The sequence below is a fragment of the Eumetopias jubatus genome, unplaced genomic scaffold (genome assembly GCF_037043125.1).
Source record: "Eumetopias jubatus isolate StellerSeaLion01/CBP00866 unplaced genomic scaffold, mEumJub1_p1.0 scaffold_2, whole genome shotgun sequence".
In the NCBI taxonomy this organism is placed as follows: Eukaryota; Metazoa; Chordata; class Mammalia; order Carnivora; family Otariidae; genus Eumetopias; species Eumetopias jubatus.
This window is the reverse complement of record NW_028274808.1, coordinates 118,380,337-118,405,597: the sequence shown is the minus strand read 5'-3', so window position 1 is coordinate 118,405,597 and position 25,261 is coordinate 118,380,337. Positions and strand designations below refer to the sequence as shown.

General features: G+C 35.8%; 1 protein-coding gene and 1 pseudogene across 1 annotated transcript in view; one reads left to right on the top strand and one right to left on the bottom strand.

Annotated features, from left to right (window-relative positions):
- The first annotated feature begins 791 nt into the window (after positions 1–791).
- Positions 792–8,415, top strand: LOC114199336 (polyadenylate-binding protein 1 pseudogene; annotated as a pseudogene).
- Positions 8,416–11,268: 2,853 nt separating this feature from the next.
- Positions 11,269–25,261, bottom strand: part of SLC9B1 (solute carrier family 9 member B1) — a 45,135-nt gene continuing 31,142 nt past the window's right edge. Inside the window, exons 6-11 of the mRNA XM_028091218.2 lie at positions 19,545–19,720; positions 15,362–15,468; positions 14,127–14,276; positions 13,468–13,576; positions 12,881–13,017; positions 11,269–11,481 (exon numbers count right to left, since the gene is read on the bottom strand). Coding sequence (XP_027947019.1) covers positions 11,269–11,481; positions 12,881–13,017; positions 13,468–13,576; positions 14,127–14,276; positions 15,362–15,468; positions 19,545–19,720 — 892 coding nt within the window. The remainder of the gene's footprint in view (positions 11,482–12,880; positions 13,018–13,467; positions 13,577–14,126; positions 14,277–15,361; positions 15,469–19,544; positions 19,721–25,261) is intronic.

Genomic DNA, 25,261 nt, shown 5'->3' with positions numbered 1-25,261 from the left:
GCCAAGGAAATGTTGAAAAAGAAAAACAAAGCTGGGGGCATCACGGTGCCTGATTTCAAGCTATAGTACAAAGCAGTGATTACCAAGACAGCATGGTCCTGGCACAAAAACAGACATATAGACCAATGGAACAGAACAGAGAGCCCAGATATGGACCCTCAACTCTATGGTCAAGTTATCACATTTTAAAATTCATGTATAGACAACAAAGCACTAGTATTAGAAATCAATAACAAAACGGTTTTCCAGGGGTGCCTTTGTGGCTCCATTGATTAAGCATCTGCCTTTGGCTCAGGTCATGATTCCAGGGTCCTGGGATCGAGTCCTGCATCGAGCTTATTGCTCAATGGGGAGCCTGCTTCTCCCTCTCCCTCTGCTCCTCCTCTCTCTCTCATAAATTTAAAAATAAATAAATAAATAAATAAATAGGTGATCCAAAAGAGATACATAAATTTTAGAAATTAAAAACAAAATCCCAAATAATTTTTGGAACTAAGAAGTAATTATACTAAAATTAGAACATATTTAAAATTGGATGAAGAGGAAAAGATTATAGACCAATAGGTGTGCAATATACCTGAAGCAGTACTTTAAGGGACATTTACCAGAAGCAATTCACATTCATGAGAAGGACAACAACATACATTTACAGTCTTGTCCAAATTCTATGTTAGCTTTTCTACGCTCGTGTCATAATACAGTCCAAAGAGATCTGGACTGTCTGTACATTCTGTAGAATATTGCATTTGTTCATTATATGGATCAGTTAAATCAGACTGGGTGAATAAGAAATGGCAAGTATGTTGGACATCTGGGACACACGCAACCCTGAGAGTAAGAGAAACCCCTTTGAAGATGAAGGGACCTACCACATCAATAGAAATTTTAAGGGTCCCGTGGTCTGCGGTAGGTTTAAAATAAAGGACAAACTATTGCATCTTGTAGTCCCACCATGAAGAAGGAAGCACAGTGTCTCATAGGTCTCTTTGGGTTCTGGCAGTAGCATAGTCCAAACTTAGGAGTACTGCTCTTACACATTTGCTGAGGGACACAGAAGGCTGCCAGCTTTGACAGGAACTTAGAGTAGGAAAGGGCTCTGCAGCAGGTCCAAGCCACAGTACAAGCAGCCCTACCACTTGGGCCATACAATCCAGCAGACTCAATCCAGACATTAAAGATACACATGCAGTGGGAAAGACACCATGTGGAGTGTATGGCAAACTGCAATAGGAGGAATCACAACATAGTCCTATGGGGTTCTCTAGCAAGGACATGCCAGCTGCTGATAATTGTATATCATATTGTATAGTATAATTATACATCTTAATAATACTGGATTTACCTGGCAATGGGTATTGAGTGACCATGTGACTAGAACTTCTCATAATGAGCTTGGTTTTGTTAGACTACCGAGTTCCTAAGGACAACTTGGCCCCATAGGAAACCATCATACGATGAAAGTAACACATCAAGGATCAGTCAAGAGAAGTACTACAGGGCACAAGTAAACAGTATGAGCAGGTGGCCCAGGTTCTCACATCATCAAAAACTATTTCACTAGTTTCTCTCCCTCAGCTTGCAACTATGGTTGTGTAGGTATTCCCATATTGCTTAGGGAAGAAAAAGTTTGTTAAACTTGGTTTATTGAAAGTTCACCTCAAGATGTGGATGCAAGCCAAAATTGTATGGCTGCCTACTTCAGCTCTGGAAAGGTATACATCCTCCCAGTAGTCAGAACTTTGGACTGTGTACCTTGTTATTCATTTTGCATGTATAGAGAGGTGGCCCAGAGTAAGAATGTACTCATATATTCATAGCCAAATGGCTTGGTTGATAGGTCAGGGGTTGGAAGGAAAAGACTTGGAAAATTGAAGACAAAGGAATCTGGGAAAGAGGCATATGGATGAAACTATGGAAATAGATAAGATATGAAGATCTTTGTATCACATATTAACTCTTACAGAGGCTATCTACCAACAACCAAGGCAACAAAATGATTCAGTCAATTGATGTCAGCCAGTTTCTTCCATTGGCCACCTAAGTACTAGCACAATTGTGCATAAATGTTGTGGCAGGGATGGAAGCTATAAAGAAGCCCAAACAGCAGAAGTTCCTTCTGACAAGTAGTTACTGCTGCTGCTGAATGTCCAACCTGCCAGTAACAGAGAACAACCCTGAGGTCTCAATATGGCACCATCCTTCAAGGAGACCATTTAGTCACATAGTGGCAAGTTGAGTATATTGAATCCCTCCCATTTAGGAAAGAGAGCAATTATCTTGACTGGAACTGAGACTTATTCTGAATATGGGCTTGCTTTCCTGCTCATATGGCCTCAAACAGTACCACTATCCAAGGGCTAACAGAATGTTTGACCCCAAACATGGAATCCTGGTCATCATTGCATTGGACCAAGGAAAACATTTTACAGCACAGTAGTTGCAGCAGTGGACACATGACAATGTGAATCAGTGATCCAGCAAAAATCATAAAATCATTACAGCCAGAACCTGCCAAACTGATGGAGTGATAGAAAAAGCTTTAGAAGCCCTTTGAAGCTACAAGTATGGTGTACTAGCATACACTCTAGATCAATGACCATTATATGGTCCCATGTCTCCAGCAGACAGAGGACCAAGGGTAGAAGAAAGAGTGGAACATTTACCATCATTCACAATGACCCGCTTGGGAAATTTTTGCTTCTTATCTCTCTCAATCCTGTTACAAAATGGAAGGAGAGATGAATATGGTTGGCACATTCCAAATGATCCACTGGGGGATCTTTAGGTAATCTTTTGTTCAGTTTTGTTGGCACAATTGAAGTAGACAAGTGCAGTACCATGGCTGAGCATGACATTCTCTGTTCAGTAGAGGAGGAATGATGACCTGGGCTAAGACCACTCAGGGATGATGATCTGGGTCACCCTGCCAGATAAGTGACAGAGACCAGCAGAAGTGCGAGCTGAGGATAAGAGAAATGTAGAACAGATAGTATGTGGATAGTAGAGGAGGGAGATAATCAATTGAGGGTGCAAGACCAGCTGCAGAGGTAATGGGCTATAGTTCATTCCGTTAATGTTCCTTTCATAAATTTCCCCAGCAAAAGAAAAGAATCCTGGAGGAGATTTTCCTAGATGGGAGTGAAATTATATGGAACAATAGATCCAAAGATCCAAATGGCACAAGGGGTGGTGATGTGTAGCCAAGGTCCTTCTTTCAGGACCAAGGCACTCATTCCCTTGACTGCTTTGAGTGTTGTCTGTTGAGGGATCACAACCAAGACCCTCCTTAAGAATTGCCTTCAGGCAAAAGGAACTAGGTAGCCCAAATTACACTACCTCTCTGGGGGCAGTACACATCCAATACTACTTCATTGGAATTGATATGAACTATTGCCAATAATATTTTAAGTAATATGTTGTCAGTCAAAGAAAAAAGAAAACTTTTTAAAAAAAGATTTTATTTGGGCGCCTGGGTGGCTCAGTTGGTTAAGCGACTGCCTTCGGCTCAGGTCATGATCCTGGAGTCCCGGGATCGAGTCCCACATCGGGCTCCCTGCTCAGCAGAGAGTCTGCTTCTCCTTCTCACCCTCCTCCCTCTCATGCTCTCTGTCTCTCATTCGCTCTCTCTCAAATAAATAAATAAAATCCAAAGATTTGGATTTATTTATTTGAGAGAGAGCGAATGAGAGAGAGAGCACAAGTTAGGGGGGAAGAGCCGAGGGAGAGGGAGAAGCAGACTCCCCGCTGAGCAGGGAGCCTGGCGTGGGGCTCCATCCCGGGACTTTGGGATCATGACCTGAGCTGAAGGCAGATGCCTAACCGACTGAACCACCCAGGCGCCCCAGAAAATAAAAAAAACTTGAGATGAACTGATATAGAATGGAACTATTGGAAGACTGTTGGTAAGAGCAGAGGAAATAATGATGATATGATCAACGTGGCCCTTGATATTCAGAGAGCTAGCTGAGAGAGATGGATTTGAGGCCCAGATGAGACACTGGCCAGTAATAATATATCTGGGTTTCAGTTTTCTCATGTAGATGAGGCAGGTTAGATTAAATGATCACCAAGTGTCTTCCTGCTCCTGTATTCTGTAATTCTAAAGTCCTCTGCTCAACATACAAACAAACAGCATGGGGGAACAATGCTTTAAACCTGTAACTAGCTTACTAATAGAAGATTATTCTTTAATACAATGATACAAATGGTTATCTAAAACCTAGAGATTCCTGCACCATGAAGTAATTCTTTTTTTTTAAGATTTTATTTATTTATTTATTTGAGAGAGAGGGAGAGAGAGAGAGAGAGAGAGACTGAGTGCACAAGCAGGGGGGAGGGGCAGAGGGAGAGGGAGAGCAGGGAGCCCAATGTGGGACTTGATCCCAGGAACCTGGGATCATGATCTGAGCTGAAGGCAGACGCTTAGCCGACTGACCCATCCAGGTGCCCCACCATGAAGTAATTCTTATGTGTACATTCCAACAGACAATAACTCCTATGAACAAGCACGACAAAAATAATTGTTTTTATTAAAAATAATAGGACATTAAGAATACTGTCACCATGGGAGTATAATGTACAATATAAATTAATGTAGTAGCAAGGATATTAAATACAGCAGTCATTCCTTCCCTTAAACAAATGAAAGTCACTTAAACACAGTCTATTCAATTCTTTTATGAAAAGCATTGATGTTCCCTGATCCACACTCTCCTTCTGTGTCTCTCCTTGTGCAGTGAATGTTGGATTGGATACTTTACCACACGTTGCTATACTGTTCTCAAGATGCAGGCAGAGTAATATGCAAGAATTATGTTCTGTATTTAAACAGTTCATCTTAAAATAAATAAACAAGGAAAGTCCTGGGGAAAAGGAGCATTGAGCTCTACCAGATATTAAAAGATAACATAAAGCTACTAAAACTAAAATATTCTGGAACACATGGATGGCTCAGTCAGTTAGGCATCCAACTCTTGATTTCAGCTCAGGTCATGATCTCAGGGTAGAGGGATTGAGCCCCGAATTGTTGAGCTTCACGCTCAGTGGGGAGTCTGCTTGAGATTCTCTCCCTCACCCTCAGCTCCTCCTCCCACTCTCTCTCTCTCTTTCAAATAAACATTTAAGAAAAATACTCTGGTATTAGTAGGTGAATAGACAAATCGGTGGAATAAAATAAAACTCCAGAAATAGACTCAAGTATATATGGAAATTTAATATGCAATACAGAAGACATCTTGAATCACAGAGGGAAAAGGATAGTTATTTTAATAAATACTACTTATTATGGGTTGAATTGTGTTCCCCCAAAAGATATGTTGAAGTCCTAATCCTCAGTAAGTCAGAATTATTTGGAAATAGTGTCATTGCTGATGTAATTAGTTAAAATAGGGTGAAGCTATACCAGAGTAGGCTGAGCCCCTAATCCAGTATGACTAACAACCTAAGAAAGGGAAATTTGGACACAGAAACAGATATGCACAAAGGGAGGATGATGCAGAGACACACCAGGAGAAAGGCATGTAAAGACAGAGGCAGAGACTGGAGTGATACATCTACAAGCCAGAGAATGCTTGGAAGAGGCAAGGAAGTATCTGTCTTCCCATGGACGCTTCAGAGGGGCCATGCCTCTGCTGACACCTTGATTTTGGACTTCCTAGTTTCCAGAACTACAAGAAAATAAATTTCTGTTGTTTTAAACCACCCAGTTTGTGGTACTTTGTTTTGGCATCTCTACCAAACTGATCCAGGATCAGATAACTGGATAATCATTTGGCAAAAGATAACATTGAATCCATACCTCACATCACATAACAGAAGAAATTCTAAATGCATTAGAGAAATAACAGTGAGAGATGAAATTATACAAGCTCTAAGGGAAAAAAGAGTGAATTCCTTTCTAACCATGAATCAATATCTAGTAGCATAAAGGAAAAGATTCATATATTCAACTCTATGAACAGAAAACTCTTTTGCTTAACAAAAGAAGCACAACTAGCAAAATCAAAAGACAAAAGAAAAACTGAAGAAAATATTTGTAATTTACATCACAGACAATTGACTATTTTCTATTCTTTACAGCTTTTTAAAATAGAAAAGAGAAATACCAAAAATCACAAAGGACATGTACAGATAGTTTACGGAAAAAGAAAGGCAAATGACCTTAAACCAATGAAAAAGATGCCCACTCACTCATAGTCAAAGAAATTTAAAATTTCACTGCAATGCTCTCTCTCATTTATCAGATTAGAAAAATCCCAAAGTTTGAAAATATATAAAATTTTAAACTATATAAATGTTTTACATATCCAAAATTGTGCATATATCTTGTTTAAAAGCAATTCTTAGAACTGAAAGCAAATAGAAATAAATAAGTCTGTACATCAAAGTATATATATTATATAGTATAACTATATGTAATTATATATATATAATTTCAAGGGGCTTTAGAATTTAGTACCTTTAGTGGACATCTTTGGTGAGATATAGTCTAAGGACAAAAAGAACTGCAAAATATCTTAAACTTAATTCAGTAATTATAAGTAATAATATTGGTATTGCTATTTTGAAATTTTTGAATACTATAAAATAAAGCTAATACCACATTAATAATATTAGGAACCAAGATATTCAGTGTAAGAGAAAAAAGATAAAGGTAAAAGCCTATGATGTTACATTTGAATTAGAAATAGCAACTCGATCTCATGTTTTTCATAGTTTTATTTTTATTTTTATGTTTTTTAAAGATTTTATTTATTTAACAGAGAGAGACACAGCGAGAGAGGGAACACAAGCAGGGGGATTGGGAAATGGAGAAGCAGGCTCTCCGCTGAGCAAAGAGCCCGATGTGGGGCTCGATCCCAGGACTCTGGGATCATGACCTCAGCCGAAGGCAGACGCTTAACGACTGAGCCACCCAGGAGCCCCATAGTTTTATTTTTAAGTGATTAAAAACTATGATAACTTAGGAAACTTTTTAAAAATATTTAGTTATCTTATAGAATTTATGTCCTATAATTACATGGTTTTATATAATATTTACTTTTCCCCCTCATTAATCAGCACTGAAGGGATTTTGACTACATATAATCTGTACTATGAATTATATTCTAAAATCACCAGTAATAATAAAAACACTTTTTTATTTTAAAACATGTATTTTATGATTTCTAAGACTTGTATTTTTTAGCAATGTTTACTGACAAGATCTAGATGCAGTGATTCTCCAGCCATAGTGAGCATTCCTAACCTTCAGATTTTGGTTTTAACATACTTATTTTCATGGAAAGATACCAGTCTTTTGGAGACTAGCTGATTCCAGGTCTGGAGTAGGGAAAATGCATATGAATCTGGGACAGCTTGTTATGCCTGAAAGGAAGAAAGCATTCAAACACTATGGCATCATGGCCAAAGAGTACAGAATCAATTGTGAAGGATACCCAAGGACCATATTTGGGACAATTTGAGAATCAAAAAATCAATTGTGCTGGGCTGAAACACACTGCATATTTTAAAAAATCATAAGTTGACAGAATACAGGGGACTTCTGGCTCTGGTGATGATATAACAGCTAGTATTCAACGTAATCACCAGCTGGAAACGACTACAATACCTGGATACAAGTCCTTCAGGTTACTTCCCGGCAGCTATCCTGTAGACTCAGAACCACGCTGCATACTATCCTTCTCACCAAATTGCTCAACTAAGACCAAGTCCTTGCTGGACTGTTCAGGGTCCCAGACCTCATCCATTCCAACTATGCCTGGTGCTGTCTGCCCAGCTGCTCCTAGACTACCATTGAATAGTGAGTCCAGCTTCTTTATAGGTTTCACGAGTCATGTCAACAGTGTGTTGCTAACACAACACAGTGGGTCCACCACTGCAGCAGCTGCTGTGGTAGCTATTCCTGCCGTCAGTGTTCTTCCACAGTATAAATATGCTGTAGGAGTTTGCAATCCTCAACAACGTCTTAATATGAAGCCACAGGTTACCATGCAGCAGCCTGCTGTTAATGTGCAAGTTCAGGAGCCTGTAACTACTTCCATCTTGGCATCTGCTCCTCCTCAAGTACAAAAACAAATTTGGGTGAATGCTTCCTTTTAGTCAAGCCATGCACCCTACTGTTGCTGGTAAAAAATCACCAATGTGTTGTTGGACACTGATAATCCAGAACCTCTCCATAGGCTTGAATCTCCAGAGTCTCTCTGATCTAAGGTTGCTGAAGCATTGGTGTACTACAAGCCCACCAAGCTAAAAAGGCTTCCCAGGAAGCAATTAACAATGTCCTTGGAGTTCCAACTGCTTAAAATTGATCAGGGACTATGAAGAGAAACACATGCTTCACCAGAGAAAAGTATCTAAACACCAAAAAGCTTACATATTATGGGGGAAAATTGCTAAATATAAAATAGATGCAAAAGAGGAAAAGAAACTTTGAACCTTGTGTACTGAGCAAATGCTAGGTCTAGATTACTTCCTAATTTACACACACACACACACACACACACACACACACACACACTAGACCATCAGAAAAGAGACAAGCCTATAAAAACTAATGTTTTATAGATCCTGGGAAAAACAGTTTTCAGCAAAGTACAAAAATTTAAAGCATTCTTTTAATTTTATAATTCTTTACTGTGGAATAGCTCAGAATGTCATTTGTTTTAAATAACAATTGAATACTGAGCAAGGAAACGTAATTTGGATTATAAAATTCTTGCTTTAATAAAAATTCCTTAAATAGTGAAAAAATATTAATGAGTAAACAAAGACATACTTGATAAATTTATAAGGAACAGTGTTCTTGTATTTACTTGTTTAAATACTATGAACACTTGAATACTGTACACATGGTTAACTGGTTGTAATTTTAAAATGACATTAATGAAGGTAATTTTTTTTATGTTCAATTAGCCAGCATATAGTACATCATTAGTTCTTGATGTAGTATTCAACGATTCATTAGTTGCATAGAACACCCAGTGCAAGTGCCCTCCTTAATACCCATCACCTGGTTACCCCATCCCCTGACCTTCTTCCCTTCTGTAACCCCCAGTTTGTTTCCCGGAGTCTAGAGTCTCTCATGGTTTGTCTCCCTCTCTGATTTCTTCCCATTCAGTTTTCCCTCCCTTCCCCTGTGGTCCTCCACACTATTATGTTCCACATATGAGTGAAACCATATGATAATTGTCTTTCTCTGCTTGACTTACTTCACTTAGCATAATCCCCTCCAGTTCCATCCATGTCAATGCAAATGGTGGGTATTCATCCTTTCTGATGACTGAGTAATATTCCATTGTATATATGGACCACATCTTCTTTATCCATTCATCTGTTGAAGGGCAACTTGGCTCCTTCCACAGTTTGACTATTGTGGACATTGCTGCTATGAACGTTGGGGTGCATGTGCTCCTAATGAAGGTAATTTTTATAAAAGTTTTTATGTAGAAAATTTAAAATTCAAATTATTTGAATGCCTGCAACACTACTTTTAAAAAGTAGAGTGTTTTGATCTAATGAACATATATTAAATTTAATACTTAAGAAACAATCTATAAATCACCAAAAATGACAATTTCCCCTTAATTAAAAAAACATAGTTCCTCATTCTGAAAATGATTTATTGTACCTTTATCTTTTATTAAGATCAACTTTCTATTTTAAAATCTAATTCTCTTGTAAATGTAAAATACTATCTTGTGAATGTAAAAATATTTTCATTTACTTATTAGTAAAAATGATTTGCCCTCATGATATAACATTAGTCAAAACACTGGAGCAGTTTAGAACTTTAAATTTTTAGAATTTTAGTACTAGAATTAAAATAGTTGAAATGAGGCATAAGATCTATGCTGAGTTGTAAAAATGTAGAAGAAAATGCTACTAGAACAGCAGCTATTTTATCTCCTCCAGAGTTATCCAGGTGTGTGTGAACTTTTGACAGTTTTACTGTTATATTTTGTGGAAGGTCCCAGTCTTAACAGGAATATATATATATATATATATACACACACATATATATGTGTGTATATATATATATAGTTTTGGTTGCCTTATAGTTGTTTCGCTTTGCAAATTTATGGGTAAAGTTCACATTCTGTGCTATTTTAGTATTTTACTTACATAGAAGAGGGAAGACAGAAACCAAGTAATGTTTAGTTCCTGCATTTGGCTTTTGCCAAAGAAGTCTGAATGATTTCTAAGAAGCCATTCACTAAGGCTATTTGAGAAGGTTTTATGTGACCCTTCCAACTTTAAAATAATCTTTTTTTTTTAAAAAGATTTTATTTATTTATTTGACAGAGAGAGACACAGCGAGAGGGAACACAAGCAGGGGGAGTGGGAGAGGGAGAAGCAGGCTTCACGCCAAGCAGGGAGCCCAATGCGGGGCTGGATCCCAGGACCCTGGGATCATGACCTGAGCCCAAGGCAGACGCTTAAGGACTGAGCCACCCAGGCGCTCCTAAAATAATCTTGACATAAACGGAAACTGCATTTTGCTTGTGATTGGTTCTATATAAGCATAGCAGATTTCATCAGCCAGAATTGAAAGGAGATTCCGTATTACTGAGGAAAAGAAAAGCTCACATGGACAAGTCTATTAATCTTTCATTTCTGCAGGCTGAATTTAATTCTTTATTTTATACTCATTGAAAAATCATGGTTCATTTCCATTTGTGATTTAATTTTATATCTACAAATAAATACTACACATAATGTTTCATTTAAAAGCTATTAAACTTGTCATTTTAAGGGTACTGCAGAAGTAAATAAGTCTAATTTTGGTTCTTTTATTTAACATACCATTCATTTAGATAGTCGCTGAAAACAGAATTTGAAATCCATTTTGTTGACCCACTTATTCCTGGCATTTTTGTCCTTCATAGTGATCTTTTTAACCAAATTACTAACCTGATGGTGGGTCCTACTTCTCCTGTCTGGAGGCTTAGACTATCTTACCTTTCTGTCATTGGGCTCATTTAAGTTTTTATTATACCGAGTTTGTAATATGACAGCAGATTCAGCCTGATGGATTACTTTAAACTTTCCTAGAGTACTTACAGATTTACTTTGTTCTTAAAATACATAAATACTATTTTATCAAATTAACCTTGGAATAAAAAATCATAGGAAAGCTCTGTAATGAAATCACATATTTATTAAATCCTTGGTTCTATGTACAATCTCCACGTATTTGTATGTTTTAATTTTTCTCTCATGTAAGATAATTTATTAAAAGAAGCAGGCAGGTGATGGCAAATAAACTTTTTAATGAAGTTCTAATTTTGTCAATTCGACATCGATTTTGTTTGGCTCATGGTGTGTAAGTACTTTGGGTCCCAGTACGCCAATAATTAGAGCTCCATTTGGAGCTGTAATCAAGATGGCTAAAAATGCTACTGTCATCACATCCTTTGAATATGGTTCCAAGTGGGGTGCACTGCTTCTTGCTGTTTCTAGAGCCAGAGGACCTAATACAGCCTGCATATAGGGGGTAAAAAGATGAGACATAAAGAAAAATATTAAATAGTTAATACATGATAAAAGGTAATGGCCCTGTTAAAACAAACAAAACCTAGTAGTAAGCCATCAGAAAAGAGACAAGACTTAAAGTGCCGAGGAATTTTCATGAATTACTCATCAATTCTATGTTCTCCCTAGCAAATATAACTGGATGAAAAGTGAAATAGTGACAAATTATCGTGCACGCATTTTGGGGCCGATTTTGTATTTTTATCATCTCAGCTTTCCCCTGTTTAAATATCTTTTTTGAGTGCTCGCATTAGTCTCAGAACCTCAGGAGTTCTAGCTGAAGCAGGGTTTTGCTTATTTACCTTTACCATGGACTATAAGGTTCTTGGCTGTAATAAGAAAACACAAAATACTAAGGTTTCTTATGGCTTTCTAGGATTTTGTTGCTTATCTTCTCCTTATTCTTCCTACTTGGGAGGCAATGTGTCCAGTAAAACTGACAAGAGGTTTGGAATCTACAAAGTGGACATGAGAGATTACGAAGTAACTTGCCTAATGTTAGAGGCAAAACACCCAGGCTGGTCCCATGGACCAGCTTTTTTAACCATGACACAGAGAATTTTGTTGCACAGGAACTCACAAACTTCTGTTTTGGAATAACAATGGAAAAAAGAATCTCCGGAAATCAAGACTTATGCTGCCAGGTTAAAAAGTCTAACAATAAGTAGTAATACCTCTTTGTAGGAGCAGAATATCATTGAATCAGAGGGCAAAGCCACAAGGTCTCCCCATTCATTCATTCATTCATTCATCATTCATTCTTGTAGGTATGCAATGCTTACTAACTGTGTACTTCCTGTGTGCCAGGCACTGTATTAAGTACTAGGGGAAAAATAATGAAAGAAAGCAGACACTGTTCTTGTCTTTCCCAGATAGTCTGGTGAGGAGATTTAGTCATTAATTAAAATCATATAAATTAAATGCATAATTAAAAATAATACACGTGCATTCATGTATGGTAGAGTGGGTGGCAAGGGTAGGAAAGATATATTTTTAAAAGAATTAATGTGTCTCTACTTTAAAATCATTACATTTATCCCTATAATATTCAGCAAAATGTAAACATTCTAGTATCCAGATATATTCTTATTTTGTATTTTGGGACAACAGAAAAAAAGTTTCAGAAGTTTAGGAAGTATTTGTCATTAAAATACACTTTTTAACTTTAGAAGAATTGCTTTTAAAACTGAGATTTTAAAAGATTACATTATTTTCAATGAGTAGTTATGATCAAGTATTTTAAAAGTAAGGCTAATAGCCTACATTTTGTAATTAAAGTAACATTCATTTGGAATTTTAAAAAATCATCAACATTACAAATTATTAAAATGACTTAATATGTTCTTACCTGGACTGTAGCTTTGGGCATCCATGATAAAGCAATAAATATTTTCTCCTTAAAACTAAAGCCAGCAAAGCACATCAAAACAAATGTAAAAGAGATTCGAACCAATAGTGCCAGACTCATAGTAGCAACACAAATGCCTACAACAGATAAAAACAAACATAAACAACAAAATGTTTGGGAAGAAGTGGTTCTTTATACCTAGAAAAAGTGCAAGAGATTATCTGATGGTGGAGGTACCATGTAAGATAAGATAGATTACATTTATTTAATTCTGAGCTAATAGACTTTGAACTTTCACTATAAATGAAAGTATTCAAAAGGTGCTGATGGTATGTAATATTTTCTGTCAGAAAAGAATTCCAATCTGCATTTCCTCAGATCATTCAGGGAAGGTATTCAGCGCTATCTTTGGTAACAAAGGGCATACAGGGTAACAGAAGAGCAAATGTATGTTATTAACTGTATCATGAGTTTCTGAAGAAGGTTCTTGTAGCATTCAAGACATATTGTAAATAAAATAAAAATTATTCATAGTTTTCTTAAATATTTTCAAATCTTATATTTTTTGTGCCTGTAATTATTCTTACCAATAGCATTTGATTTAAGAGATGCAACAGATACTTCTGATCCAACCAAACCAAAAAGAAGGGGTTGAAAAATATACCATGTAGTTTTAATAATTCTCTGGACTTTAACCTGTAGAAAAGAATAATATATTTTTAGTTATTGTGTTTAATTGTTTTGACACTTAAAAATAATTGCATTTTAAAAAGTTAAAGTCTCTCAATATTTAATGAACTTAAGATATTTTATTTGTAGAAGAAATGTTAAAGCTTAAAAATTGAGTATGTTAATTCTTTTACTCAAACACTTAAGTAGAATTTGGTTAAAAAAATCATCAAAGCTTATAGCAGAATTATTTACAATAGCCAAGACATGGAAGCAGCCCAAGTGTCCATTGATTGATGAATGGATGAAGAACATGTATGTGTATACACACACACACACGCGCACGCGCGCGCACACACACACACACACACATGCACACAATGGAATATTATTCAATCGTGTATTTCCACGTCCTTTTCCTAAATATTTTATTTCCTTGATTGATTTATATACATCCTTGAAGACACAAATTTCTGGAACATCTTCCAACAAGAACAAAGAGATTTCCTAAATGTCTATTATAGATGTAAAAAAATAGTTATTTTATCTTAAAAAATGATGTATTAAAAATATTCACCTTTTCTGTGGACCAATTTATCCCTGCAACAAAAGTTAATGCTAATGTGCATAATCCTCCAGCTGCATGTAAACCAATATGATGGCTTCCCAAGACAGCAGTAACACACATACTCAAAATAAGGAAAGCTCTCTTCAGTGGCAGTTTTGTCTAGAATTAGATAGATATTTGGAAATTAATTTACATTTAATATATAATACAATATTTATATCTTCTACCATTTATTATTGACCCTTTGGTATCATGTCTCTATATGTTATATTAAATAGTGTCTAGAATTTTTACTTTCTTCCTCACCAAAAATTTTAGCAAACTTGATACCAAGTGAAAAATTTTGCAATTATTAAGTTTTATCTTCTCCCACATCTCTGATACCAATGTCAGTAAAATGGCTATAGTACTTTAGCTATAAGTGAAGAAGGAAGGAAAGAGACCCATATAAATTGTAGTTCCTATAACATATCTAATGAGTTTCTTTTTAAGATTTTATTTATTTATTTGATAGAAACAGAGATAGCGAGAGCAGGAACACAAGCAGGGGAAGTGGGAGAGGGAGAAGCAGGCTTCCTGCCGAGCAGGGAGCCCAATGCGGGACTCGATCCCAGGACCCTAGGATCATGACATGAGCTGAAGGCAGACGCTCAACGACTGAGCTACCCAGGCACCCCATATCCAATGAATTCTTAAAAATTAAAGTTTTAAATATCTCTTAGCTGAGACAGCTGTTACAGAGAAATTAAGATGCAAGTCACAGAAATACAAGAGTAATGGCATATCCTTTAGGGGAGGAAAGGGTTGAGTTTAATAGTGTTGCCTCAGTCAAAGGCAGTGGGAGTAAATTTAAGTCAGAAAATATTCAGAGATAAATGGCAATCTCTTTCACCAAAAATGTTCAAGGGAAAATTTGAGGGAAAAAAGATTAGGGAAAATTGTCAGTGGTCAATAGGCAATTTAATGAATAAAGGGCTGGGGTGGAATGGAGAAGGTACTCTGGGTTAAGTACACTTTTCTGATACTCTTATTTGCCAAATCAGGAATCAGAGACTTCAGTCAAGGCCATTGACCTGTATCAATCACAACTGTGCTCCATTTCAAGCAGAGAGTAGCACTAGGGGCTATTTTGGGGAAAGAGAATTAAATATTACATTTAATAGTTCATGGATCTTCCAGAAGTTCAAATTTTTGAAAGAAATGTCTAACACTACACTTCTAAAAAATAGTAACTTTTTATTTACCTGATCTCCACTTGGAAAATATTGAACAAAAATTCCCAAAACACCTCCTGCCAGCACGCCAATAAGTACGTCCCGAAAAGAGGCAAGGACATTATTAAGTATACCACCTGTAAGGGCACACAATAAGGGAAACATCTCACAGAGTAATATTTTCACATACCTAACATATCAGAAGATCAAATCTAGGTGGTTCATAGAGAAAAGCACATATCTTCTAGAACAAATATGCAAAAATGGGCCTTTAATATTCATATACTTGAAAACATAATGATCTATTTGATAAATTAAGTATGTACTCTCAAATAATTTAATAAATACACACAATTCAGAAAAGTTCATTGAAAATATAGGCCAGAAAACAAGGAAGTAATAAGCCACTGTGGGTTCCCTTAGAAACACAACCTAAAAGACCAGGTGAGGTGGAAGAATGGACAGAGTTTTGACAAAGGAGCACCTCTGGCACCTCACATGTCTGGTGATGTTTCTTCTCTGATATACTGTTGTGACAAAGAAACAAATGACTTAAACATAAAAAGAAAAATTTAACAACAACAGAAAAAAAAAAGATTTACTCCAGGATCAATCCTAGGAATATTTGAGTCAGCAGTCAATTGAGTTTCCAACATATTTTATATGCCCATATCTGTAGTTTAGAGGAACAAATTCTAAAAAAAGATCCTACATCACAAAAAAAAGTTGTTATGCTATGGGTATTTTAGCTCAATGAGATGTGTAAATATATATATTTTAGAAATGTTTTTCCATGAAAAAATAACAGAAATGCAGGATGACAACAGCAAGATGGTAGAATGGGAAGCCCCAGAACCTTGATCCCTCAAAGAGGCATTAACTTAACAACAATATACAGTCCGAAAGCCTTAATGGAACTCCACAAACCAATTAAGAAGTTGCAGCAAGAGAAAAATGACTCATCATGTACAAGAAAGCTCCTATAAAATTATCAGAGGATTTCAGAGCAGAAACCTTACAGACCAGAAGGGGGTGTGATGGTATATTCAAAGTGTTGAAAGGAAAAAAACTGCCAATGAAGAATACTATTTTACAAGATTATCTTTCAGAATGAAGGAAAAATTAAGATTTACCCAGATAAACAAAAGTTGAAGGAGTTCATTACTACTGCACCTGCCTTACAAGAAATGTTAAAGGGAATCCTTCAAGTAGAAGTAAAAGGATGGTTAGCAACACAAAAGCACACAAATATAAATCTTTGGTAAAGGTAAATACATAGATGAATTCAGAATTCTGTAATACTGTAATGGTGGTGAATAAATCACTTTCAATTCTGTTATAGAATTTAAGATAAAGACATAAAAATAACTATAAGACTGTATTAATAGGGACGCCTGGGTGGCTCAGTCGGATAAACATCTGCCTTCGGCTCAGGTCATGATCCCAGGGTCCTGGGATGGAGTCCCACATCGGGCTCCCGGCTCAGCGGGAAGCCTGCTTCTCCCTCTCCCTCTGCCTGCCGCTCCCCCTGCTTTGTGCTCTCTCTCTCTCTCCGACAAATAAATAAATAAAATCTTTAAAAAAAGACTGTATTAATAGATATACAACATAAAAAGATAGAATTTGTGACATGGATAACAAAGGGAAGAGGGCGAGATGTAAAGGATTAGAATTTTTATATGTGATTGAAATTAAATTATCACTTTACGTTTTTATAAATATAGGGATAGAAAAAGATATTCCATGCAAATGATAACCAAAAGACAGCAGGGTGGTCATACTTATATCAGACAAAATAGAATTTAAGTCAAATACAAATAAGTCACAAGAGATAAAGAAGAGTATTATATAATGACAAAAAGGCCAACTGACCCAGAAGATAGGGTTAAGTCTCTTTACCATATTCCAAAATGTAGATGTATTGAAGATCTAATGTAAAAAAATAAAACCTTGAAAGTCCTTAACATTTAAAAAAATGTATTTTATTTATTTGAGAGAGAGAGAGAGAGAGCATGAGAGGGGGAAGAGCAGAGGGAGAAGCAGACTCCCTGCTGAGTGGCAGGGAGAGGGCCTCAATCCCAGGACTCTGGGATCATGACTTGAGCTGAAGGCAGACACTTAACCGACTGAGCCACCCAGACACCCCAAAAGTCCTTAACATTTTAAGTGACCATTTACATAGTCATGAGTCAAGAGGATTTTCTAAGCATGTAGCTGCTTTTGGTTTTTTTACTTTTTCTGTCCTCCACAAATTAGGTTGATCTCCTGTAGCATGTTCCATAGTACCTTATACTATGTACTATTCATCACATTTTGTAATTATTTGTTTAATACAAATTCCTTGAGAACATGAGCCACATGGTCTTCTCTGCTGTGCTAATAGTACAGAATAGCATTTAAAAGTGTGGGTCTGGGGTCAGACTGCCAGATTGCATCTTGGCTTCCCTACTTTTTGGATCTGTGACTTTGAGCAACTTACTTAACCTCTGTTCCTTGGTTTCCTATTCTGTAAAATGAGTATAGTACTGATGTGTGACTATTAAATGAGTGGAAATAGCTATGGAACTTGGAGCAAGTACCAACCAATTACTCAATAAAAGCTAATATTGTCGTTCACTGTTTATCCTCAGTGTTTGGCACAATTGTTGGCACAATGGAAGAGGAACACAAAAAATTTTAAAAAGAATTACTGATACTAGTCATGAAGGAAAAGACTGTCAGATTTGACAATAAAAAATTTGAAAAATCTGAATTGCAAAAAATGATAAAGTTAAAAGAAAAATTATAAATGTGGAAAACTATAGGACATGAAACAAAAGGTTATCATTCCTAACTTTATGCAGAATCTTGACAAAAGAACAAAAGATGAACACATATATAAAATAAAAGCAAAGGATTTCAAGAAAAGCAATTTATAAAACAGGATGCCAATGGCCATTAAACATGAACATTTTAAAATATCACTAGTATTCAAAGTACTTCATCTTAAGAGGCCTCACCTTTCACCTATCAAATAAACAAAGATATAAAAGACAAATAATACCAAGTTTTGAAGAAGGTGAAGAGAAAGTGGCAAGCTTTTACACCCTGGTAGGACATGACATTGTGGTAATATATCTCAAAAAAGCTTATAACTTTTATACTTTTATCTCAACAATTTCACTTTTGAGATTATGAAAATATTAAGATTAGGTACAACTATTTAGCTCTAAGATGTTCAACCAAGCATTATTTTAATAGTGAATATTGGAGTCAACTTCAATTTTCAACAGTTACATAAGTATGATGCAGCCAACAGAAAACTATACAACCATTAAAAATGTCATGGAAATATATTTACTGAAAAGAAACATGTTGGTGATATACAGTTAAGTACAAAACAACTCAGGTTACAAGAAAGTATGGCCGATTCTTATAATTTTATAAGAATATTGGGAGGGAAGTCAGAGAGAATGGGGAGAGAGTGAGAGGGAGAAAGAGAAAGTCTGGATTGATATCAAGAGTCGGTTATTATTTCTGAGGTTATGTTGCAGAGTTTATTTTTATATTTTCCTTTTTTTCCTTCTTATTTGTCTTGTGATTTTAAGAGAAACTATACATATTACTTCTCAACTTAAATATTTTGGTGCTTCAATAATACAGAAGATGGAATTTCAAACATTGCAGATAATTAAAGCATTACAATACGTGGAAAGATTTACTTTCACAATTTCTTGGACATTCAAGCCCAAATATTACCTTGGGATTCAGAATTGCTGCAGATCTTGTCCCACCACTACCAAAAAGGCACACAGTTGTTCATACTCTATATATTTAGGTTGTCTTAATAACAGAACAACCAGTTATTTATAATGATGGCCAAAAAGGCACATTTTAGAAATATATATTAAATAGCAGTACTTAATAATATTGCTGCTTAAAATTTTCTATTGAAAACTGTGATAAAATTCCAAACCAACATAAACAGAAAAATGATAATAATATGGGTTATCAGATTAATTACAATATATGGTTATGAAAATAAAATCATGTGTGTTAGTGGTTTCTCAATCCATTGAAACTTCTTCCCTGCTCTAGAATGAGCTTTCTATGAAGAATAAAAAGATGTTACATGTCAAAATAAATAAATGTTAATAAAGAAGCAAAGCCAGAAACCTTGTTTAAAGAACCAGAAAAAGCTATAATGAGGTGGCAGTTGCTGTATTTTGTTTACCTGAGGAGAAGACTATGCTCAAGCATGTACTGAATCCAGTGACTGCTATGATGTCATCCAAACTGCTAGCAGCTATCAGTAAGGTTGGGATGCCTTTATTAATGCCATATCCATTTTCTTGCAAAAGGAGCATGGAAGGGACAACCACAGCAGGAGAGACAGCACCTAGTACAAAACTATTAGAAAAACTTTGAAAACCAATTTTAAAACATCCTTTTAACAAAGTAGTGTTTTATATTAAATTTTACAACAAATACATTAACCTTTTCAGATTTACAATTACTTCAAAAGTAAAAATGCTGAGTCAATATAATTTAATGGGTAAAATTTTTCACACATTTTTTCTGCTGGCTGATAGTTTATGGAGATTTCATTTAACATGTTGGTTTGGGCACAAATTGCCTCTCCCTTTATTCCTAAATCCTTTGAGATGAAGCTATAAAAATAATACGAAAACCCATAACCTAACTAGAAAAAAAAAAAGGAGAATCCTTAATGGATAAGAAACCACGTATATCCCAGGAAGATAAGAGTTTAACATTGAAGAAGGAAATCATAAGCCAAGTGTGTGTGAGTAAACATTGCTACAAAAGATATGGTATACTTCTAAAAATGCTCCAAGCCCAGAAATGGCAGATGCTGGGAGCAGGGGAAATCTGAGGAAATCCAATGGGTGACTATTTGGAGTACCACTGTAAGAATGGCCAGATAAATGTACTCTCCACCCCATTTCTAACTCTTGAAGAAGTCAGTAAGGAATGGATATCTGCCCCAAAGAAGGAACAATGAGTGTGGGCACCTAAGTTACAAAGGCTTTCTAGCAGCTTTCTAGCAGTCTTACCCTGCTGAGAAGAGCTTACTTGGGGAAGCTAAGGAGGTTTTCCTACTCTTCCTTCTTCTAGACAGCTCCTGTGAATTATTGACTGATATAGAGGGTCTGAGAGTTTAGCACTTTTGCCTCTCTGGCTGTACAATCCCTCTGATACAGTTTTTTCTCAAGATTTCCCTTTAGACTCAAGAAGATCCTAGAATTCCCTGAAAATACTTATTTGCTTAGTTCGATTGTTTCTGAACTTTATGGCACATTGGAATCACCTGGTATATTATTTTTCGGTAGCTGCTTAACAAATTATTCCCAATTTTAGTAGCTTAAAGCAACAAACACTTATTATCATACAATTTTTGTGGGCCAGGAATCTGGGTATGGCTTAGCTGTGTGCCTCTGAATCAAGGTCTCTCACAAGGTGGTAGAAGATCTGCTTTACTCACGTGGCTGTTGGCAGACTTTCAATATTTTGCCCTGGAGGTTTCTCAACAGGGCTACTCATAATATGGCAGTTGGAGTCCCTCAAAACGAGTAATCAAAGAAAATGCAAGAGAGAACACACAAGATAGAAGCCATGGTCTTCTCATGACATAGAATGTCTCAGGACATTCTATCATTTCTACTGTATTTTGTTCATTAGAAGCAAATCAGTAAGTCCAGCCCATATTCAAGAAGAGGGTATTACACAAAGGTATAAATATTAGAAAGCAGGGATCACTGGGAGTGATCTTAGAGGCTGACACCTTGTACTTGGGGACCTTTCAAAATACTGATGTTTGTCTCCCATTCTAAGACATACTGATCTAAGATGGAATTTGACCTGAGTACTAGGATTTTAAACAATTTTTTTAAATTGTGGCAAGGAATACATAATATACAATTTACCCTCTTAATCATTTTTAAGTGCACAGTTCAGTAGTATTAACTCTATTCTGATTGTTGTATAACAGATCTCTAGAACTTTTTTGTCTTACAAAACTAAAACTCTATATCCATCAAACAACTCCCCTTTCTCCCTCACCCAAGACCCTGACAACCATCATTCTACTTTCTATTACTATGGTTTTGACTACTTTAGATATATCAGTGGAATCATACAGTATTTGTTCTGGCTTATTTATCCCAGCATAATGTCCTCCAGGTCCATCCATGTTGTAGAATGTGACAGGATTTCTTTCTTTTTTTTTTTTTTAACAGGTGAATAATATTCTATGTATATACCACATTTTCTTCATCCATTCATCTGTCAATGTGGGCTGCTTCCACTTCTTGGCTATTGCAAATAATGTTCCAATAAACATGGGTGTGCAAATATCTCTTTTGAGATCTTTTGTTCTCAGGTATCCAAAGTGTGTCACTCTTTTTTTCTGCCAGTATTCTGAGTCAGGTGAGACAGAAACCAGTCCCTTGGGTCAAAAAGCCAAAATGTAGGACACATACTCCAGCTTTTTCTTTCCTTCCTGATGGAGAAGCCAGGATTTGGGAGTTTTCTCCTGGTTGCCCCTTGCTGTGCAGGGAGGGGGTGAGGTATGGTGGGTAAATGCAATGAAATGTTCTAACTGCTCCAATGTGTCTCTTCTTGGCCTTGTACTTGGATGGGATACTATAACCTCTCAAGTGGTTTCTGGAGTTCTCACAAAGGTAATCTGGTTCTTATGTATTTAAGTCAGTGTTGTGCAAGAAGGAGAGCTGGGGCTTCCTATTCTGCCATCTTGCTGACATTACTCTTCTGATTGTTGGGATTTTTAAAAGCTCCCCAGGTGATTTTAATGTATAGCAAAGTTTGGGAACCATTGATTTTCCCCATAGTCTATCTAGTTTCCTTCATTCAGAGGTTTCTACTGAGACTTCCCTCAGTACATTACTTGCATAAGAATCTTAATCTCAGCCTGAGCTTCTAAGATACCTTACTTGGTTACATGATTGGACTATTCCCTGCAAGAAGACAAAAGCCAGTAAGATAAAGTAATCACAAGCTAATGGGAAGTTTAAAATACAAAAATGAGCCCCCATTAAAGTATCACAAAATATTTAGGGAAGTCTATTACTTTGAGGCACCATGTTCATTAAGTGGAAAAAATGTATACCTGAGAAAAGAGATGTAGTAGGAAGAAAGCCACCAAAACATGACTTCAGAATAACTATAAATATCCTCTGAATCATGAAACTATACTGCATCTATCCATAAAATTTTAATGATAGTTCCTAGAAATTAACAATAAATTCCCAAATTAAAAAAAATTGGTGATATAAACATAGCTGAAGAGTGATTTAATAAGCTAGAGAACTGTGCAGAGAAAATTTTTCAGTGTATACTGCAAAAGGTAAGCATATAGAAAGTATAAAGAAAACTTAATAGGTATGGAGGAGGGAGTTACAAAAGGACATAATAGAAGAGAACTTCAGAGAGGTAAAAGATATAATCAAGTTCTGAAAAAAATACACAATCTTCTGATTGAAACATCACACCAGATATTGAGTTGAACAAATTTTAAAAAGACTTGCCTAATGATATTAAGGAATTGTTGTTAATTTAATAAGAAAAATGCTGTTACCTTTTAGAAATGCGTACTGTAGGAAATAGGGGTGAAATACCATCATGTGTGTAGTTTACTTTAGGATTCATTAGGGACTATTAAGTTTAAATTAAGGATATTTGGTGTTTGTTATTGTGTTATTATTCTCTCTACTCTTGTACATGTTTGAAAAATTTCACTAAATAAAAAGACCTATCTGAGATTGCTCTTTTCAAACTTTAATATGAAAATGAATTACATGAGAATCTCATTAAAATGCAGATTCCATTTCAAAAGTCTGGGATGGGGCCCAATATTCTACATTTCTAACTTTTAGGTGATATGAATGTTGCTGTCCAAGGAACATACTTTGTATAGCAAGAAATTTTTTGTTGGAAAAATTCAGAAAACCGAGCTTCCAAAGAGAGAGAGAGAAAAAGACTGGATTAGCCTACCTAGAAAAAGAATTAAAAATTAGTTTGATAAGAGATTCCTCATGGGCAAAATGAATGCAAAGAGATAACAGTGATATCCTTAAAGTATTGAGGGAAAAGAATTTTGAATCTAAAATTCAATACTGAGTCACACAGAAGTCATATTCAGACATTCAAGGATTCAGTTTATTATCCACTGATCAGTTTTAAAAGAACTAGAAGATCAACTCATCAGGAAAAATATTTAATACAAAAGAAAGGAGTTTAAAAAAAGTAAAAGGGCATAGGCAGCATAATGTAGACATTAAGAATGAAGGCTCTAGCCATAGCCAAAGTTCTGGATATATCTATTTAGTTGTCTGATGATGTTAGGAAAACTATGTAACATCTCTTTGTCTCTGTTTGTATGCAAAAAAATGGGAATAATAATAGTATCTATTTCACAGAACTTTGTGAGGATTAAATAAATTAATTATCAAGTACTTCACAAAGTGCCTGACACAGGGTAAACACTATGTAAATGTAAGTTACTACTATAATTATTATGATTATCATCACAAGAGATAATGATGAGCAGTGAAATTCATTGCTAAATCTATTGAAGTATTCATTGTAAAGAAAACTTAAAAATATTCTTGGTAGTAAAATTCTAGATTATATCAACTGGGGAATATATAAGGGAGTGAAGGAAAGGGAAAACATGCTATAAATTTAAGTATGCTTTTTGAAAAATTATAGGTAATTACTAGGAGAATGAGTTTGTAATTTCTAAATATTAAAGGAATAAACAAAAGTGGAACAAAGTAAATGCTGTTAATCCAACAAAAGGTAGGAAAAGTGAAAAAAGAATGAAATTCACATGAATGTATAATACTTTAAAAAGTGAAATAAAAGCAAGGTTAAGTCAAAATTGACCTACAAGGAATTGGTTGGATGGACCTGTTAAGAAAGAGCCCCTTCAGTTGAATTTTAAAACTTTAGCTCTGAACTGTTAGTAAGATATACATCTAAGACAAAATGGTACAGAAAAGTTGAAAATTATAAGTATGATAAATAAATTGAATCCATTTCATAAATGAAAGTTGGTTTACATTAGAAAATTAATTAACATAATTCACTATAAGAGAATAAAGGAGAAAATTCATATTATTTCAGTAGAAGCAAAACAATTATTTGATAAAATTTTATACCCATTTATAATAAAAACTTAGCAACCTAAGAACAGAGATAAATTTACTTAATCTTATTAAGGGCAGCTACAAAAAACTTATGACAAATATAGAATCAAGACAAAGATGCCTATTATCACCACTTCTAATTAACATTATATTTAAGGGTCTAATCAGTGCCACAAAGAAAGAAAAGTAGATGGTATACTTATTGGAAAGAAAGAAGTAAAGCTGTCATTATCCACAGATAACATAGCTGTACATTAGAAAAACCAAAGCAGGGGCACCTGGGTGGCTCAGTTGTTAAGTGTCTGCCTTCGCCTCAGGTCATGGTCCCAGGGTCCTGGCATGGAGCATCGCGTGGGGATCCCTGCTCAGTGGGAAGCCTGCTTCTCCCTCTCCCACTCCCCCTGCTTGTGTTCCTGCTCTCGCTATCTCTCTCTCTCTAATAAATAAATGAAAAATCTTTAAAAAAAAAAAAAGAAAGAAAAAGGAAAACCAAAGCAACCTACAGATAAATTTGAATTAATGAGCCTAGCAAGGTTGCTGGAGACAAAAGCAATGTAGAAAATAATTAAATAGGGTGCCTGGGTGGCTCAGTCGTTAAGCGTCTGCCTTCGGCTCAGGTCATGATCCCAGGGTCCTGGGATCAAGCCCCGCATCGGGCTCCCTGCTCAGTGGAGAGCCTGCTTCTCCCTCTCCCACTCCCCTGCTTGTGTTCCCTCTCTCTCTGTGTCTCTCCCTGTAAAATAAATAAATAAAATCTTTAAAA